This window comes from Xyrauchen texanus, chromosome 13, assembly GCF_025860055.1.
Source record: "Xyrauchen texanus isolate HMW12.3.18 chromosome 13, RBS_HiC_50CHRs, whole genome shotgun sequence".
Lineage (NCBI taxonomy): Eukaryota > Metazoa > Chordata > Actinopteri > Cypriniformes > Catostomidae > Xyrauchen > Xyrauchen texanus.
In genome coordinates, this window is record NC_068288.1 from 35,758,462 (window position 1) to 35,779,740 (window position 21,279).

Here is a 21,279-nt window from a genome sequence, read left to right on the forward strand (position 1 = left end):
CCTTTTTACTATAAATCTCCTAATCCACACTATTCTTTCATTTTTTTGGCAATTCACGCTCCATGCATATTGCTACCTACTGGTGCCATGCCAAAGGTGGAGATTTATAGTAAAAAAAATTACTTGAATATTGATCCGTTTCTCAGCCACACCTATCGTATTACCTCTGAGGACATGAATTTAAACACTGGAGTCTTATGAATCACTTTTATGCTGCCTTTAAGTGCTTTTTGAAGCTTAAAAGTTCTGGCCACCATTCACTTTTATTTTATCCTTCGAAATATTCTTCGAAAAATCTTCATTTGTGTTCTGCAGAAGAAAGTCAGTCATACACATCTGGAATGGCATAAGGATGAGAGCGGATGATGATGAGAGAATTTTCATTTTTGGGTGAACTTCCTTTTATGTGATGGATACTCTTTTAGGGCATCTATGTGAACTTAAGGGAAAGCGACTTCATACATCCACTAAAATGTGGATGTTTAGTTCTAAAAAAAGGTCCAGGTAGTATAATTTGTTTACCAATACTTTATTTCATGAACTGAAGCTCATAGATTAAGATTCTCAATACTGTTGCCTTTGCATGTTTTGTGAAAAAGTGAAGTAGGACACAGATTGGTCATCCGTCAATTCAGATGGAAAGATTTGTAGTAATGCATTTGATTTGTATGTCAGTGGGGAACCTTGTGGAGGCATGTTTGAAGGCAGAGATGGTCCAAGAGCTGACTTCAGAGGTCGTGATGGCATGAATATGGACAGGCCATCCATGGACATGAGGCGGTTTGATAGCTCACCAGATATGAGAGGACGAGACATTGGTCTTCTTGACCGAGGGCGAGAGCCCTCCCGAGACTTCTTCAGGCCTGGAGATGACATGGACATTAATTTTAGAAGACGCTTTGAAATGGATCAAAGAAACAACCTACAGAGTTCCCCAGGCTTTATGGGGCAGTCTAGACCACCCATAGATATTATGAGGGGCCCAGATGATGGATACATGAATATGAGGGAAAGGGACAGGTTTGAAATGGATATGCCAGGGCATCCCCCCGTGGACATCAGGAGAAGACTTAACATGGTTGCTATGGTGGGAAATGGAGATCTTGGGGACATAAGAGAGAGGGACAGGCCACGGATGGGTGGCATAGATGGATTCAGCATGGACATGCCTCCCAGAGACAGACCAATGATGGATTTTGAAAGGAGGGGAGCTGCCCCTCCTCTTAATCCAAGGGGAAGGTTTGACTCCGATATCGATCTGAGAAACCGAATGGGATCCTCTGGAGATATTAGGGACCAGCCTCCTCCGATGTTCCGAGATGATGATGGCATTCCTATGGGTGCCAGGGGAAGACCTGATATGCCTTTAGGTCGTGCAGGCCCAGAATCTATGATTAGAGCCAAAGAGCTGACACTCAGGGACAGGGAATTCCCGGAGCCGTTGGACAGCCCCATGGGCTTCAGAGGGAGGGAAATCGATTCACACTCAGATGAGTGGCGCAGCCATGGTATGAGAGACCGAGACACACTCCCACACGTGACAAGCAGGACAACTCCCCTTTTTCCGAGAGAGGTGAAAGAAAGGTTCTTTCATAACCGTGGAAAAGATGGAGACTTGAGTGAGCGTTCTCCGTTCAGAGACCGGCAATCTGGTGGGTTAATGGGAAAAGATAGCGCTGGCTTACCTCAATCCGAAAGAGGTTCCATGTCCCAAAACTGGGACAAAAAGGGCAGAGATCCAGCTCATGGTAATCAGAAGCCCCCTGTCCTTCCATTGGAACCCCCTCTAAATGCACAAAGCAGAGAAGGTGAGAAACTCTGGTCAAGTGACCGAGATGAAAAACCTGATAGAATTGCTTCAACAGCTGGTAGACCTCCTTTTTTCCAAGACAAGATCCCGCCAAATCAAGAGCATCGTTTGGTAAGTGATCGAGTGAGCTTTAAGGGGTCCAGTGACATGAATCTAGATCAGCGACCACAGAGAGAAGGTTTGATGTCAGGGCCGAAGGAACCCCAGAGTAAAAGAGGAGAGCGACTGGATCAGGATTACATGGACATTGATTACCGCACCAGCTCAGGACGGAAATATGACTACAATCTTGCTGATCTTCAAGGGCCTGAGAAAGATGTGAAAGAATCTAAACTAGGTCCTCCTCAAAGATCAGATGACTCCGGTTCTCAGGTCAGAAATTCCTCCTTATCTCTCTTTGCTTGTTGTGTATATATAATATTTTTAATGTATTTTAGAAATTATTTTGGCTTTTTTTATTATGGCATAATTTTGCTGAACAATTTATTTAATGTTTATACAGTACGTGCGTGTGTATGTCTATATATTCTAGTGTATATTCTTATTTAAATATAAATAATATATAGTAATTATTTTTGTTTTTACTACTTTCAAGTGACTTTTCACCCCCATTAGAGGTTTTTTTTTTTTTTTCTCACAGCTTTTGGAGTAATTAGATATGGAATATTATGTAAACCTTTTTGTTTATTCAAACAAGCTAGTATTAAAGATTTTCTTGTGACTCCTCTGATTATTTAAACTGCTGTGAATTTTAAAACAAAGGACCAGGATTACAGGAGTGCAGGTGTCCAGGATAATGTCTCAAAAACCATTTCCATCTCTGGAATCCCCAAAACTGCCACAATGAAACAGGTGAGCTCAGTTCTTTGCTAGATAATTGCAATCGGTGTAAACAACACAACCACTTCCCTGTATTTCAAAGAAGTGCCATATTTGTCCCTGAAGCTGATTTTTTATTTTTTTTTTTAAATAAAATTTTTTCTCAGATTCTGAATGCTTTTGCAGTCCGTGATGGAGTGCCCATGCAGGGCATGAAGATAAAGGATGTCGTGCCAGGTGAGATTTTGTTTGTTGCAGGCATTGATAATCGATTCGCAACCACTGATCCGCTATTCACTTTTCGAATCTTACGCTCACTGTCTCTTTTGTATCGATTGTACTTCCTGCATCTCCATCACTTTTTGCTTTCTAAAAATGCTTCACCAATAGTCCAAATATGGTACAGTGTCTCTTGTGTTCCCCTTTCCTCATGTGAGAGGTTGAATTTGTCCTGGGCAGCTTCCATCTATAAGGTGGCGTGCACTTAGAGCTGATGCTCATTTACATTTAGGGAATTTTTTTGAATTCTTAACACTATTCCCTTTATAAAAAAGTTATTAACTGCCAAAATACCAACATCAGTACATTATCATGAAGTGAACTGCTGCTACAAGTTTTTCCTGTCTTGATCGAGATGTGTATTGTTTATCTACTGAAAATGATGTGCTTCAAAAAGTACCTTTTTCTATTTCAAGGGTTTTAAAATGCCAGAATAGATTAATTAGATTAAAACTACTGTGTTTGTCTGTGAATTATCATTAATTGTTTGAAGTATACACAAACTCGTTGTAGCCATGGGATCCCTGGAACTATGTTTCAGATTTTGTTGAAAATATATTCTGGATGTTTGTGTTCTGTTCAATTTGAGCCAGATGCAGTGACATAGACTGAAATAGTACTATCTTTGTAAAAATCTCCCAATTACTCCCTACCAATTGATTATAGTCACAGCAAAATATTAAAGTAAAACATGGCTTATTGTAACTATAAAAAACAACACACAAATAAACAAACAATTTCTTGTCTTTGGCTTGTTGGTCATTTCAAGGAAAACTAGCAGTGGTCAGCCTCTTTTGTTATTGTTCATAGCTTTGTGCTAATTAATCAGCCCAGATTTAAAAAAATTGAATCAATTCCATGGGACCCCACATGGCCTCACACGTTTATTCTGTTACTTTGTTTTTTATCTTGGATCTTGTAGGATGCATTTTTAGGCATTGTTTGATTAGATTTGTATTTTACTAGCATGTGCCCTAGCACAATAAATAAATAAAAACTTAACAGTTTTGTAATTGCTGCATTGTTAGTTTGATGTTTCCTTGAAACATTTGACACTGACTTTTACACAGAAAAACCTGCAAACTGAATCTTTTTTTTTTCTTGACTTGTTCCAAGATGTCTGATTCTTTTTTGTTTGTTTTCTTTGAATAAGTAAAAGCAAAGATTGTGCAATTTAACATGCAAAAGACTTCCTGACTCAACTCGCTTTATGTCTCGTGAAACGAACCACTGCCTTTTATTCTCTTGAAAGTGCTCTTGTTTACCTGCATTAACTAACGCAAATCCATCTGTATTTCAAATGCTGTTCCCAGGTTACAGCTTCGATATGGCCTATGTGGAGTTTTTAAACCTCGAGGATGCTGTCCACTTCATGGAGTCCAACCAGGTGGCCCATCCTCGTCCCTCTACAATGGCTCTGTCTCCTAACTGGAAGAAGGCTTGGGCTGGGGGGCTGGGCTAAGGGGGTGGGGTGGGGGAGGGTTAGATGGGAAACAAGAGACAAGCAGACATTTCCTACTCCTTAATCATGACCAATTAAAACTGGTCACTTAGAAAAGGAATTCTATTTTAGTTTGCAACATAAGGTTTCAGACGTTAAGTGAGGATGGTATTAAGGAGTGCGCTGTTTTATTAGCTGAGAGGTTGTGTACAACCATTAGAACTGGTTGTTTTCGACTTATACATTAGAATTGATAGTTCTGAATAGTTTTATGGCATAGTAAGTTTGAAATTGGATTTGCCTATTTTCACCTTTTCTCCAACTCTCAGGTGGTAGTGAAATGTGTTTTTGAAATGTAACTTCAATTAAATGGTTTACCATTTCATTTTACACAATTTACCATCTAGATGTTTCAATCTTTCTTTCATTCACTTGTACTTTCTCCCACTGACACATTCTGCAGTGGCACTCGTGTTATAGTAAACATTCTTCTTTGGCTTTGATGATTTTCTTCAATTACAACAATTAAGCTTTGGATGTTTATCATTTTTTAGACTGAAATACAAGGGCAAAATGTAGCTTCCTTTTGTAGTTTGTCATATATTGCTGACATCAAAGGGAACTGGTAGTGTCTGTATTCGAATAACCAAAGAATAAGGTTGTTCCATCTACATTTTGATTGTGGGTAGAGAGTTTTATGCTGTGAGACCCTGCAACTGAGTCAACGGTTTACTTGTTCTGTGTCACCACTGATCACATGGCCTTGCTGGAATTAGAGTTCCAGAACTATGCTCTAGTTTGACTCATATCCTGGGTCACCTTTTACCTGAAGTCTTTTATTCATCTTTCCATGGATTGTGATTCAATCATCTTGAGGTCAGTTATCTTCTCTCCACCACCACAACAAACTTCACAAAGTTCCTTCCATTCTTGCTCCAGCTTGACTGACTTCATAAATGTTGTACATCTGGAGGTCCATGATGATGTTTGTTGGTTGAAAATGAATGTGACTGCAGTAGGACTTCCAGACTTTGACTTTAGTATTTCTGAATTTCTAATGAAAACTTTATATATAATGGCATTCTGGTGCACAGCTCTATAATATAAAGTAAGGAAGGCGAGTTTTTGCTTCAGTATGCTTTGGCAGTTTCAGCAGTGCTTTTTCTTTTATTATTTCCATTGTCAGTAGGAGTGCTTAAACACGAATGTCCTGTGCTTGTGGTGTTTAAATCAGCATGTTGTTTTTATATGTCTGGCGAAGTAACCTGCAGAAAATATCCTTGCGCAAGTTTACATGGCCATCTTTCTTTGTTTGGATAGTCTTGTTGCTCCCGAAACTACATATCATTTCTTATCTGTCCAGCTAGCAAGATAAAAAAAAAAAACTTCTACAACAAGTAACTACGACAGTGGTTATGTGCAAATGCGGATTGCTGAGAAAATTCAGCGTGATTGTGGGTAAGGTTGATCACATCACACAAAGTAATTTACCTAGAACGTCCTTCCAATCTCAAACAGAAGTACTTTCACCACATTCATCCTATTGTCCTTTTATGAATTACTGATGGTATAGTAGACAATTGCACTGGTGTGCATTGGAACTGCTTCCTATATGTTTTTCACAGATTATGTTAACTTTCAATTAGACGTGATGGTTCATAAACCGGAACGATAGAGCCATAAGAAGATTTTACTTTGCTTTATCATCTTGATCATTTAATGAATAACAGTCATGTCTTTAAATGGTAGGCATATATCTTAAGTGGCATCTGTTCTTTATTTTATACAAGGCAGAAGGGAATGCAAACTGTAACATCATCTTAAGTCAGAAACTGGGCATAACAATATCCCAGATCTGACTTGCCTGTTTGTATGGCCTCCAGACAGGCAGATTCATCTACTGGACATTTTTGGAAACACTTTTTCCATGTTTTTGTTTGATTTGTTTTTGTGGGGAATTGCTGTCCTTTATCATTGAGATGCTTACTCTCTTTCTGTTTTCCAGGGCTCTGTTAAGGTTGGTGACAAGACTGCTCTGCTGAAATATATCCAGCCTGACAAAAACCTAAAAGAACAGGTTAGTTTCTTCCTTTGTAGAGTATGCTGAATATTAGCTAGCTCCAAGAGCTATAATTGATATAAAAGCGATGAAACCTGCTCCTTATTGTGATTGAAATCCATAAATGTAATACAATTTCTGTCATTTGCATATCAGCATCATGAACCACCAGTTAATGCTGCCTCAGCCAGCGAGGATGGTTTGTTACCCAATCCAGTCCCACAACCACCACTTGGAGTAAAGGAGGAACCCTTTGCTAAGCCTGTACAGGACCCAGTCTCTCAAGGTGTTTGGCAGAGGAGCTCCAACTTAACTCCTGAAGCATGGCAACAACAAGTGGACCAACAGTTACGACAACAGGAGGCAGAGCAAAAAACGGAGGAATTGGGCAGTCGGAGAACATCACGACAAAACCTGCAGCACTCTGATCCAATCTTCAAGGAGAGCAAGAGTAAGCGAGGAGCTTGTAACTATGGATACTCTTTTCTTAAAGGAAAGCCATGCCAGAAAGTTAACAATGCAAATAGAATAGTGTGTCAGCCAGCTTTTTCCTTTTCAGCATCCAGTGCAAAATGTTGTGACTTAAGTTATTTTCCCACATTAGATGCTTAAAGCAAATTTTTTATATTTTACAACTCTATTACTTTTAGCAATGATCATTAAGAACATACTGCCCACCACTACTATGGAGACCATACTGCAGGCGCTTGATCGGTTTGCCTACCTGGATGAACGTAATGTCCGACTGGTCAAAGGGAAGTCACCTGGATCCAAATGCTTCTGCTTTGTCGATATGGACTCGCATGAGGTATGATGTGCTGCCATTTAATGGTATGATGGTAACTAGGGGTGTAAATCACAAGTTTCATCACAATACAATCTTATTGAGCGATTTATTAAGAGAATTACGATTCTCTTAGCCAGCGATCTTATGTTCGCTGATACCTCAAAGTCTACCACGATTCAGGGGCCTGCAATCAATATTACGATATTATGTGCCTATTTTACTCAATCAGTTACTTTTATTATCTCACAAATACAAACATATTTATTATTTGAATATTTTGAGCTCTCTGAAAACTGCAAATCAAGGCAATTTAAGTCAAACACATGACCAACAATTGTTTGATGACAGCTCATTGCCTTATGGAATGAGGAAAACACTACATTGCATATCAACAGGTTAAACAAATATTCGTCTTCCAAAGTTTGTTTCCAAAATATTCAGTTCATTTGAAAATATTATATAGATTTTTCGACAGGTAAAATTCAGCCCATTCTGTTTCGCTTACCAAAATTCACTTCCTCAAATTCAGTGGTTCAAATTCGGTTGGGAATTCAACCTTCCACATCCAAGAGTTGCAGGAAAAGCAGCAGTCTACCGATGCACAATCTCAACCTGGTGCTATTCATTCTCACCAGTAGGTGGTGCAATGCGATCGGGTGTTGACTGCTTAAGTCCAAATCTACAGGTAGAGAACAGCCATGTACTTTTTGATGGAATGTTTTTCAAAAGTGTTCATGGGGAGAAATTGGATACATATTTAATTTGCACATGTGGGTGGGCATGAAACACACCTTTTCACTGATTGGTCAACCCGCGTCATCATCAGTTCCTTAATGCCATGCAACAGAATAATTATCCACCACTGCTCAACTTTTAATGCAACTGCATATTATCTCTCTCTCTCATTAAGCAACCGGATTAAGGAATGCCTGTGACCCAAACCGTACTAGTTAGGGAAGGGTCTACAGACAGGTATTCATGCCAACATTTTTCTGCATAGGCGTGGATTCTGCAACCTACACGTACCAGAGAAATATTAGTTGTCTGTTTTAGATATAGCCTATTGATATCACTCACATCTGTATTCCAAATTTCTTAGCCTACTACTTAGACACATAGCCTGTTTTATTTAGCTGTCAGCTATCAAAATCTCTATCAAAAGGCATTGGATCGTGCGGAACAGATGCATTTACGTTGTAGTGAAGCGCAGACCAGTATGTGGAATGCATTGGCTATTAAAAATGTTATCAAAACAATGCGGATACTTTGTCCAGGTTATTACATAACTCAGATGTTTGAAGCGCTGATTGCTGTGTAGGTAGGCGGTATGTATAATGTAGTTGGGTGACCAGTCCTGAGTAGGAAACGTTTTTTTTTTTTTTTTTGGTCTCATTTCACTTATTTGTCCATGGCTGGGTTTCCCAAGGCACTAAGTAGAATGTTAGTATCTCTTCAGTGCGTTTCCCAAAACGTATCAAAGTAGTAAATTGATCTTTGAACCACTCTAAAGTCATTAGTGCAACTTAACTGTATCATTCTCACATTTTCACTGTTTTCTCAGAGAATAAGGAACGTTTAATAACTTGTATTGATATATTTGGATCATTGGAAAGCAATAGCCAGAAACGAGACTTTGGGTGTGTCAAGGGAAAACTGTGTTTAAGAACTAAAGAGCAAAAAAGCAAATTTTTTTCGTAACTTTAACAATAATTGACATTCACAAATGTAACCATTTTTGTGTTAAATCTATTTTCTATTTAGCCCCTGTTGCATTATAATGAATTTATTAGCTTAAACAAATTAATGACTCTATCAATGGAGTTGGTAGGCCTGTTAATATATCCAAATATAAGGATTGATATAAAATGTGACTAAATTATTTTGGAATGTTACATATTTTCCAAAATGCACAGGTAAATGAAGGGATAATTTGTGCTAAATGACAAAGTACTACACCAGGTTTTACATTCACTGATTCGAAAACTTAATTTAGGAAAATAAATGTGATGCATTTTATGAAATTGAAAAATTACAATACCGTGTGCATTCAGTTTCCAGCAAAAGAATAAAACATTTGGCAACATTAGAGACACTTAATATGCGTTCACATACATTTCTATCATTAATCTCTATAAAGGTGAGCATCAATCTGAAATACAGTTTTACCTATGTCATCATTATTTAATTTAATTAAAAACATTTGGTGTCTTGGGGGGCCTGGGTAGCACAGCGAGTATTGATGCTGACTACCACCTCTGGAGTCGCAATTTCGAATCCAGGGTGTGCTGAGTTATTTCAGCCAGGTCTTCCAAGCAACCGAATTGGCCCAGTTGCTAGGTAGGGTAGTCGCATGGAGTAACCTCTTCATGGTAGCAATTAGTGGTTCTTGCTCTCAGTGGAACGTGTGGTAAACCGTGCGTGGATTGTGGAGAGTAGCATGAGCCTCCAGTGCTGTGAGTCTCCAGCGGTGCCATGCACTGTGAGCCACATGATAAAATGCGTGGATTGACTGTCTCAGAAGCAGAGTCTCAGCCACCTGGATTGAGGTGAGTAACCACGCCACCACGAGGACCTACTAAGTAGTGGGAATTGGGCATTCCAAATGGGGAGAAAAGGGGATTTCAACAAGATTGTCTGTTTTTCTGCATTGCCACGTTGAGAAGATAAACTCCTGGACATATTGGCTAAGGTTTCAGCATTGGACCGGATAGAACTTAAATGCTTCAATACAGGAGCTATGTTATAAGGAGCGATCTCGTTTTATATATATACACACACACTCATACATACACGCATACATACATACGCATACGGAAAGAATTCACAGCCCTTACATTTTTCCACATTTTATGTCACAGCCTTATTCCAAAATTGATTAAATTCATTATTTTCCTCTAAATCCTACAAACAATAGCCCATAATGACAAGGTGAAAGAAGTTAGTTTGTAATCTTTGCAAATTTATTAAAAATAAAAAAATAAAAATCACATGTACTTAAGTATTCACAGCCTTTGCCATGACACTCAAAATTGAGCTCAGGTGCATCCTGTTTCCACTGATCTTCCTTGAGATGTTTCTACAACTTGATTGGAGTCCACCTGTGGTAAATTCAGTTGATTGGACATGATTTGGAAAGGCACACACCTGTCTATATAAGGTCCCACAGTGAACAGTGCATGTCAGAGACCAAACCAAGCCATGAAGTCCAAGGAATTGTCTGTAGACCTCCGAGACAGGATTATATCGAGGCACAGATCTGAGGAAGGTTACAGAAAAGTTCTACAGCATTGAAGGTCCCAATGAGCACAATGGCCTCCATCCGTTAATGGAAGAAGTTTGGAACTACCAGGACTCTTCCTAGAGCTGGCCGCCCAGCCAAACTGAGAGATCGGGGGAGAAGGGCCTTAGTCATGGAGGTGACCAAGATCCCGATGGTCATTTTGAAAGAGCTCCAGGGTTTCTCTTTGGAGAGAGGAGAACCTTCCAGAAGAACAAACATCTCTGCCACACTCCACCAATCAGGCATGTATTGGTGGAGTAAAGGGCATCATGACAGCCTGCCTGGAGTTTGCCAAAAGGCACCTGAAGGACTCTCAGGCCATGAGAAACAAAAGATTGAACTTTTTGGCCTGAATGGCAAGCATCATGTCTGGAGGAAACCAGGCTCTGCTCATCACCTGGCCAATACCATCCCTACAGTGAAGCATGGTGGTGGAAGCATCATGCTGTTGGGATGTTTTTCAGCGGCAGGAACTGGGAGACTAGTCAGGATCGAAGTAAAGATGAATGCCACAATGTACAGATACAACCTTGAAGAAAACCTGCTCCAGAGCGCTCTGGACCTCAGTTTTTAATTTTTTATAAATTTGCAAAGATTTCAAACAAACCTCTTTCATGTTGTCATTATGGGGTATTGTTTGTTGAATGTTGAAGAAAATATTGAATTTAATCCATTTAGGAATAGGCTGTAACATAACAAAATGATATATATATATATATATATATGTTTTGTAAAAAAAATACACCTTAATTTATTTCCACTTATCCTATGTAAGGTCGTGAAGGTACTGGAGCCTGTCCCAGGAAATTCTTTTTATCTAACATTATAAAAGCTGAAAACTGAGCTTTGACTTTTGCAAATGAAGATTTCAGTATATTAGAAATCAATATATGGTTTATTTTTTAGATTATTTGAATTTGTATAAAATTTTTATGTCTCAATTACATTTCTTTTTTCACCCAGAAGACCTGTCCGAGACTTTGCGATGGCAAAATAGACATCAGACAATTTTTTTTTTTTTTTTTTTTTTTCTTTTTTGCAACTCTGTCAATTTGCTACATGTGTGGATTTTCCAAGATAGACTCAAAGCTTATCTCTCGCTGGGTTCAAATTTCTAATTGCAAGTTTTTAATTGCAGATGTGAGCGCATTGTGCAGCTATGGGCCTCATTTCACAAAAGCATTGTAAGCCCAGATCGTAGAATACATCTTAAGATTCATCTTAGTTTTGCCTCCTGTTTCCCAAAGCCATCATAACTTTAGTACTTGAAAATGCTCATAGATTTACGAGTGCTCTGGAGTAATCCTACAGATCTAATAGACAAGGGCTGGGTTTCCCAATAACGTTGCAACTGGAGTGGTGGTGGTGGTGGTCTAAACCACATAACTGGTAAACTGGTAATCAGAAGGTCACTGGTTCTATCCCCACAGCCACCACCATTGTGTCCTTGAGCAAGGCACTTAACTCCAGGTTGCTCCGGGGGGATTGTCCCTGTAATAAGGGCTCTGTAATTCGCTTTGGATAAAATTGTCTGCCAAATGCGTAAACTTAAGCTTTAAGGATCATCTTAACAAATGTCACTAATTTCCCAAACCAGCACGTGTATATATAGCTCATTATAAACTTAATTGCTTCGTTACTGGAGCTGTCCAGTCCAAAGGTGCTGATCACTTTGGCCAGTATATCCAGAAGTTTGCCTTCTCAACATGAAAAGAATGTGGAAATACTGACAAACATGCAGTTGTATGTAATCTTGTCGAGGTGCCAAAATGTATTACCTAACTATTACAGAATTTAATTAAAGAAATGATGCATCATGCAATTAGTTACTGCCTTGTAAAAAGACTATAGGCAAGCCAGCCATTGGTGGATGAAAGAGAGGGAATCTCTCATTGCACATTCTAGCTCTAATCTCCTTAACCATATTTTAATTATTAAAAACCATATTTACATATATTTATCATGTCTTATATAAAATGGTTAATAACATATCGTCTTTCTATTGTCATTACAGTTGTCTATCAATGAAGGCTAATATAGCATTGTACTCTATTATGTGTCTTGTAAATTTAGACCTATCACGTTGCATGTGCAGACTGTGGAGACTGCCTATTGATTTCATAGCGATTTTTTTTAAAAAAAAAATGTATTTATTTTTTTTTTTTTATCCTCTGGATTATGATAATTGGAAAGTCATTGTAAACCATTTCAATGTATTAAATGTCCCATTATCTTTGATAAACTGTGAAAGATGCCAGAAAGCTACGTTTAAATTGCAAGTAATGGACTTAAGAGCGGTTCAAGACCGTTAATTTCCGATACATTTTATATATATATATATTGGATAAATATATAAAATACAATCAGAGAGAGCAGAAAAATGTCAATGTCAACCTCTCGATTGGTGAATGCCTCTAAAGCACAGGTTCCACATGTCTCCTTTTTTGCAATAACAAGGCGAGTTATATTCAATTAATGTCACTATACGGCCTATACGGCCTTCACGGTGTTCATTCATACTGGAAGCTTTCATCTCAACCCACAGAGAAATTTGTGAAAATTAAACATTACAAATGAACATAAATGCACACCTGATGAACGAAGCATTGACTGTGTAAAATAAATACACAATCGTTAAAACTATTGCAAAACAAAATGCAATTATGTAATGAATTAGTATTAAAATAGCTTTAAATATTTCCAGGGAGGTAAATTACAAATGTTTATAAAGTTATGCACAAATATAATAATGTTATGACGAGCAGCACTGGTCAACCCAGATTGACAGCTGGTCTACCCAATCAAATCTGCCAGAATATACGAATAGTTTGCAAATAAAAATAAACAGCATTTTGTCGCATGCAAAATATTTCGCATGATAATCATATTCCTGTTAGAAAATGTAGTTAGACAATAGTTTTCATTTCAAATAAGAAAAAAAAAAATGTATATGATTTTGGTGAATAAAAATGAGTAGTGTCATGCTTCTCACCAAATCGGTTCTGCTCAGCAGATAATTGATCACGTTTTGTTTTTATCAAAGTGGGCTACTTAACATCCAACACACAAACAACAGCCACATATGAGCAGTAATGGGCTAACCGCATCCTCTTTTACTTGACCCTGTCCTTTTTTTAGACTTCTGGTCAATTGTCTGGTATAATCAATGTTTGCTGTCTACACCGGGTGCGCAATGCGCCATGACAGCTTGAAGCTATCTAGACTGGTCGAGTCAAAGCGAACATTCTAAATGCCTTTACACACTAGCAAGCCTTTAGAACGTTAGATTTACGAGTATCTAGTTCATTTTCAATGAGAGGCATGCAGAATGCGGCAGTTTTGCTAGCAGCACTGAGGCAGCGGGCAAGCGGTGCTTGTGCACCCAATATCCTGCCACTTTCATGTGCGCAGCTCTTATGGTGCCGTGAGAGGTAATACATTTTTTTTTTTTTTTTTTTTCTGAGACTGCAGCAGTCATTGAAAGGGTTATTATTCACAGCCTATCGTACAACAATTAACTGAGCTCCTATTAGATTGCTGAAAAACATGGAAGAAAAGAATACATGTTATTAAAATTCCCAAACTACATGTACCTTCGAAAACCTCAAAGAAATATGATTTGAAAGCCAGGACTTGGGAGCATATCAGTGCACAAATAGACTTGCTAGGTTAAATTTAAATGGCTAAATGAAACCTAATTTTAAAATGAACTGTTTTCAATGGGTGACATGTCGTCAGTGCTAATCATAATCCATACCCAAAAATATTTCACTTAATTCTATTGAAATTATAAACCACAAATAAAAATAAAAGCTGTACTAAATTTGCATCTGGTTTTCTCAAAGATGGACAAATCAACAATAAAAGCAAGTTCTGTTTTTATTTTATCAATTGTTTATCTCTATGGGCCTTTGCTCTTAAGACCGTTCTCTACATGCGAAATTGCAAACGTTCTTTCCTTTTTTTCGTGTATTGATTTAGGCTTAATTTATGTTTCATTCGTGTAATCTTTATTTTATTTATTTTATTGAATTTTCTTGTTTCTGCTCATTTCTTTTCAAATTGAAATACAAATGTACACGGCTGTTCTCTACCTGTAGCTTTGGTCTTCAGCAGTCCCAACACCCATTAGCATTCCACTACCTACTCGTGAGAACAAATGGCACCAGGCTGAGATTGTGCATTGGTACTGTGCTGCTTTTCCTGCAGTTCCCGCATGTGGAAGGTTGAATTTCCAACCGAATTTGAGCAAGCAAATTTTGTTAAGCGAAATAGAACGGCTGAATTTTACCTGTCGAAAAATATATATGGTATTTTCAAATGAACTAAATATTTTGGAAAGGAGCTTTGGAAGGTATATATTGTTTGATTTTTAGTAATGAAATTTAGTTAATAAAATATTCAATGCTTAAAAATACAACCATGTTATATTTTATCCTCCCAAAATGCAAGCACTGTAAATTCAATGCATTTATTTTTGGGATTAGAGCAATTCAGCATGCTTTTATGCTTTATAGACTTGAGTCATGAATTTTGCTCCATAAGCGTCTTTAAAAATAAACACTGATGTTTAAGCGTCGAATCATTGACATTACATCTATCAAATAATAAGATGCATCGGTCCAAATCGGTGGACCGTTACATCCCTAATGGTAACTGCCACAATCTTTTGGATATATGAATTATATAGGTGTCTGTCCATTCAGTAATGTTACCTCTCACTAACCCCCCCCTCCCCAACAGCATGTGACCCGATTGGTGGAGCTGCTCACCAAACCCCGTCCAATCATGATTGATGGGGTCAGAGTATATGCTGAGGTAGCCAAGCCTCTGAAGAACCAGAAGTAAGTCTAAGTCAGTTACATAGTCAACATTACTTATAATGTTATAATACATATGAGTATGCTGCTATCAGTTTACGGAGCACAAATTTAAAGGGACGGTTCACACAAAAATTTGAATTGTCATTTACACATCCTTGTGCTGTTCCAACTTTTTCTTTCATGGAACACTAAAGGACATTTTAGGCAGCATAACCTCAGTAACCATTCACTTTCATTAAATATTTTTTCTATGGCTGCCCTCTAATTGTCGACCAAACGTTAGTCAATGAGAAGAGTTTTGGTCGAACAAGTTTTGATTAGACATTTGGTCACAGAAAAAAAACCCCGCAAGAAACCGACGAACACCGGTATTACCGTTGGTTGGAGGCTAGGTGGTACTATGGGATAATTTTCTTTAAGCAGGGTTAGAGTTAAGCCTACACAATAAAGCAAGAGACCTTGATTTCAAACTTTGAACTTTATTTTTTCTGTTTTAACAAAGAATTCTAATGAAACTGAAAAACAAAATTGCGTGCAGTTAAAATGTGTATTGTTCTACTGTTTGAAAGATGGCTTTACAACAGTTGTGAAGGGCAACATTCTATGCCAGGTAAATGCATTGTGTGTGAATACATTTGTTTTGTTCCCATCACGTATATATATATATATATATATATAACTCTGCAAAAATAGAAATTTACCTTTTTCAGGACGCTGTATTTTAAAGATAATTTTGTAAAAATCCAAATAACTTTACAGATCTTATTGTAAAGGGTTTAAACAATGTTTCCATGCTTGTTCAATGAACCATAAACAATTAATGAACATGCAGCTGTGGAACAGTTGACAAGACACTAACAGATTAGGTAGGCAATTGAGGTCCCAATTATAAAAACTTAGGACACTAAATAGACTTTTCTACTGACTCTGTGCCTGATGTGCTTGAATTTGGCTTTTTCAAATTTAAGTCCTGGATAACCCTTGATAATAGCCATTTTTCCAAGAGGTGCTTAAAACGTTCTTGAATTATAAACATTTTAAAATACGTTGCTTTAATCATTTAATAAATGACGTTTCGGAAAAACATGACAGACAACTAGACCGTTGCTGGAGGATTTCGTTCCTTCACTTCTATTACATGTGAAGTTATTTATGTATTTATTTTGTACTTCTTTTTAATAAAAGCATTAGTGCAAGGCCGAACATGTGTGCAAAAATCAAAACAAAACTATTATTATTCATTTTAATAATTTAAAATGAAAGTTTGTCCCTTGATTTCATGTTATTGGTGTTCTCAATGTTAAAACCTTTTCATTTATATATATATATATATATATAATACAAAAAGTTGTGGAAAATAAATAAGGTTAAACTTCAGAGGCTGCTTAAATATGCATATAGTGATTTTTTTTTTTTTCCCCCCCAGCATGTTAAAGGGTAACTAAACCCTAAACCAACTTTTTTTAGTTAATGATCTGTAAGCATGGGGCTTTATTAGTACTGGTCATTGATTCAAGTAATTGTTTTGACATTTGTGTATAAAGTGTTTTAATTCTACACTATATGGTGTAAAAACGTCTGAGTGCTGCCCTCTTCAGGTTGAACGGTGGCTACTGCAGTTGAATTTTCCTATTGGCTGTTGCGGTACTTCGTGACGTAAGCGGTGACAGCTGACGTAAGCAGGTTCCAGCTCACCATGCCAGATTCATGTACATGTCATCTTGCGACCGTGTGAGGAATAATAATAACAGAGTCTGACAGCAGCTGTCAATTAATCCGTCACTACGAGTCTCAGGTGCCCCCGCTCAGCCCCGCACTCGGTTCGTTCCCTCTATCCCCGCCGGGGTCTGCCCACTTTTCCAGCGTTTTCAAATATTTCTAGTGGGTGGAGTCAGACTCTGAGCAGGTGTTTAGTTACCCTTTAAGTTATTCATTCATATTTTAACTAATGTTTTCACACAAAAATATTTGGTGTTGTACCCCATTTAACCCTTATTAGTGTTAACTTGCTTCATTCGTAAAACAAAATTAAATAATAAAACGACCACGGCCAAGTTGTTAAAAAAATTATGTCAACATGCTACAAAATATTTACCCTCCGTGTTTATAGGCAAAAACTGAACTGAATGGAAATTTTCAATATTATGTAAGTTGGACATTATTTTGAGTATGACCCATTTGCAATTTAGGTCAGTTCCTCACATAAATCTGTTTAGAAAACATGAAACTGCACGAGTCATATGGACTACTGTTTACGGACCCAGTTATTCACTTGAATGGTTAAAATATTTTTATTTAAAATTAACAAAAATAATTTGTTTAATGATATCACAAGCTTAGTCCTTGAAAACAAATTAAAGTGCTTAAAGTCCTTGAAATTAACTTTTGAAGAATCTGTACAAACCCTGAAGGCAGGTCCTTACCAGACATCACCGGCAACAATATCGCCTATGGGCACAAACACACCTTCGCTGGACCAGAAAGGACTGGCTAAAAAGTTTAGACTCACCAGGGGTGATGGCCGGGCTCGCGTTTATCATTGAAGGAATGAGAGTTACACCGAGGTGTAACGATTGATTTGGAGGGTCCGTCATGGTCTGGGGCGGTGTGTCACATCATCATCGGACTGAGCTTGTTGCAGCAATCTCAATGCTGTGCGTTATAGAGAAGGCATCCTCCTCCCTCATGTGGTACCCTTCCTGCAGGCTCATCCTGAATTGACCCTCCAGCATGACAATTGTAAGACAGAATTGTAAGTGTTCTGCCATGGCCAGCGGAGAACCCAGATCTCATTCCCATTGAGCACGTCTGGGACATGTTGGATCGGAGGGGGAGGGGGAGGGCTAGGGCCATTCCCCCCAGAATGTCCAAGTGCCTTGGTGGAAGAGTGGGGTAACATCTCACAGCAAGAACGGGCAAATCTGGTGCAGTCCATATGGAGGAGATGCACTGCAGTACTTACACCAGATACTGACTGTTACTTTTTATTTTGACCCCCTTTGTTCAGTGGACACTTTATTCCATGTCTTGTTGAATCTTTTTATATTTCATACAAATATTTACACATGTTAAGTTTGCTGAAAGTGAGAGGACATTTCTTTTTTTTAATGAGTTGATATATCGCAATATCCAATTCTATTGGGAACCCCCCAGCTGAGGGATCGGTAAATATTCTTGCTTTAGTGATTTTGCATTGAAAATTAAATGTCTTTTTTTAAAAAATGAAAAACTTGAATCAAACACATTTAGAAATTCCAGTTGCACTCCAAACGAAAAAGCTATTAAAATAATGAAGTGATCAAAAAATAATATATAGGCTATATATCGTCACCTTCCTAAAATAATGTCCCATGTCATTTTTTTGACAAATTATTTTTTTGCCTAAATCATCTCATGATATATGGTTCAGTTTTTTGTGTTTTCTGAAAAACCTGATAAAATGACTTGAGACATTATTTTAGGAAGGTGACTATATGTAACCACCTTTCCATTTACCGTCAGGCAAGTATCCATCTAAACATGCAGTGAACGTATAATCTGATAACCATGATATAAATATAAATCATGGTTTGAGGTGAATGTGTTTTTATATTATTTTAAGTTTTAATCACAGATGTATAGTTTGCTGAGTTGTGGTCACAATGAACTGCTCTGTGGAAATAAAGTGAGGTAATTTGCAGCACACCTAGACAACTTTTCTTGCAAAAAATAAATAAAAAATTCAGAAGAAAGAACTGATGACTGATATTTTTTTTTTTTTTCCCTCTCTTTTCATTTCATTTTTGGGTAAACTGTCCTTTTGAGGTCAATGTGTAATATCATTCTATTTATTTCTACAGTTATAGGAGGGAGAATGATAAGGCAAACACTTCTCTCCTGGGTTTCCCTCCAGACTTAATGATGGTAGGTCAGTGTATAATAGAAGCTGATGGCAAAAGTCTGAGAATTTGTTTTCCCTTATTTTCAGAAATAAAGCTTTTCTTTTGTCAATTTAACTTGTTCTAGCAACAACAGCAACAAAAACCACAAAATCAATATCCACAGCAGCAATACTATCCTCAGCCTCATACAGCTATGGGCATCGCACCTGCCATGCAAGGTATATATTCTCCAACTATAGCAGTGTTCGCTAATTGTGATATATTATTGTGACCTATATTATACGTTTACTTATTTGAGCTCTCTTGAAGCAAATGTATTCATGTGTTTGTTTTCTGGAATTTTGTGCAGGTGATGCGATGGGAGTAGACACCAACTTGACCTCAGTTGCTATTCCGAGTTCAAGCTTAGCTCAGGTGAATTTCTTTTATATAAGCACAAAGAAATGTGACTTAAGACTTGAAGTGCAATTTACCCAAAAATGAAAATTCTGTCATAATTTACATACCATCATATTTTTCAAAACGACTTGCTTCGATGGAACATAATGGTAGTTGTTAGGCAGAAAGACTGTCTCAGTCACCATTCACTTTCCTTTTATGGAAAAACATGCATTGAAAGTGAATGGTGAGACATGCACACATCTTCCATGAGTGTAAATAAATTATGATAGAATTTTCATTTTTGCATGGACTATTCCTTTAAGCCTGCAAAGCTATTGGTTTTGGACTGTAACTAACTCTCTGGCTGTGTGTAGGACATTATGTATTCTGAGACAACAGCAATGGCGCAGCCAGTCCATAAAGCAGAGCACCAGACTGCAGCTATACCTGAACCTGCTCTCCCTGGACCTCTTCCTGCAGATACCCCTGATGCTTTCATCTACGGTACAACACTAGTCAATTTAAAGCAACTGATTTTGTGGAGCAGTTGGTAATGTTTCATGTGAGTAGGGATGTGCACGGATAGTCATCATTTGATGAACCGCTCGACGTGGCACTATTCGAATGCCAAAATCACTATTCGTTTATTCTACATGTGCAATAGAGGTCTTCAACCCGACCCAAACTCGTCAAGTTCTGACAAACCATCAGTTTTTAAAGTTAACGGTGAGTTAGGGCTGTTCAAAACATGCTTTTCTGTTCGTCTGTGCTGTTTATCTATATACTGTTAACACGCGTTGGACAGTCTACTTTGACTTGCGCTGAATCTCACTTTTCCTTTCAGCATCTTTGCAAGATTGCCACATTTTTAGATGCCAAATAAAGTTAAAAACAACATTAATTTTTATAAACGATTCACTATATACCTGCTACTTCCTGAAGAAGTTCAGATTGCAAGAGGACTTCATGTGACTGTTAAACCAGTAAACATGATTCCAGTTTGCTTTGGCTTTTCCCTTTTGTTGTTCCCTATTGCTCTGGTGTTCATATTTACATAAAATAAATAGACAAATTCAGTGCCATTTTGATTTTTAAAATGTTTAAAAATCAAAGCACCCTGAAGAGGCTATTTAACTGCAGCAGTGTTAACTCCACGCACGTGACAACTTGTGTTCACTCCCTCATGGAAATATGAATGTGGCCAGGCAGAGCGCATATACAGGCAGTGTTTAATGTGAGATATAATAATTTAAAGATCTATGTATTGTGCTATTTAGGCTAATAGCTCATGGTGCACTTTGCTATTTTGAGCAGTGTTTGAGAAAATTCCATCACAATAAACGTTCTTTCGACTCTTGACAATAAAACTATTATCCGTTTGTGAAACCTTGTGGTTAACGAAATGTTAAAAACAGTAACCCTGCACATCCCTAGTTAATTCATTTGAATTTCGATGCATTTAACATGATGCTTCAATGGAAATATTTAGGACACAAGACCCAAAGGTATTTATGTATTTACTTTACCCAAAAACACTTTGATAAACCTATAATAATAATAATAATAATATTATATTATGAATATTTTGGAGCTGTCTGGATGGATTTAGCAGGAAATTGCATACCGTATATATGACATTCACCCATGCGTGTTGATGTCATATCCATACACAGAGAAAATAAGCTCATGCATGTGAGAGTAGCTAAAGCTGAACATTTG

General features: G+C 37.6%; 1 protein-coding gene across 3 annotated transcripts in view; it reads left to right on the plus strand.

Annotated features, from left to right (window-relative positions):
• Positions 1-21,279, plus strand: part of LOC127653934 (RNA-binding protein 6-like) — a 32,274-nt gene that overhangs the window by 1,370 nt on the left and 9,625 nt on the right. For all 3 annotated transcript variants that reach the window (XM_052140802.1, XM_052140803.1, XM_052140804.1), the window contains 12 exons: positions 676-2,182; positions 2,573-2,662; positions 2,797-2,866; positions 4,222-4,295; positions 6,355-6,426; positions 6,565-6,859; positions 7,059-7,216; positions 15,219-15,319; positions 19,138-19,201; positions 19,304-19,397; positions 19,529-19,593; positions 19,935-20,064. In XM_052140802.1, the coding sequence (XP_051996762.1) occupies positions 676-2,182; positions 2,573-2,662; positions 2,797-2,866; positions 4,222-4,295; positions 6,355-6,426; positions 6,565-6,859; positions 7,059-7,216; positions 15,219-15,319; positions 19,138-19,201; positions 19,304-19,397; positions 19,529-19,593; positions 19,935-20,064 (2,720 nt within the window). The remainder of the gene's footprint in view (positions 1-675; positions 2,183-2,572; positions 2,663-2,796; positions 2,867-4,221; positions 4,296-6,354; positions 6,427-6,564; positions 6,860-7,058; positions 7,217-15,218; positions 15,320-19,137; positions 19,202-19,303; positions 19,398-19,528; positions 19,594-19,934; positions 20,065-21,279) is intronic.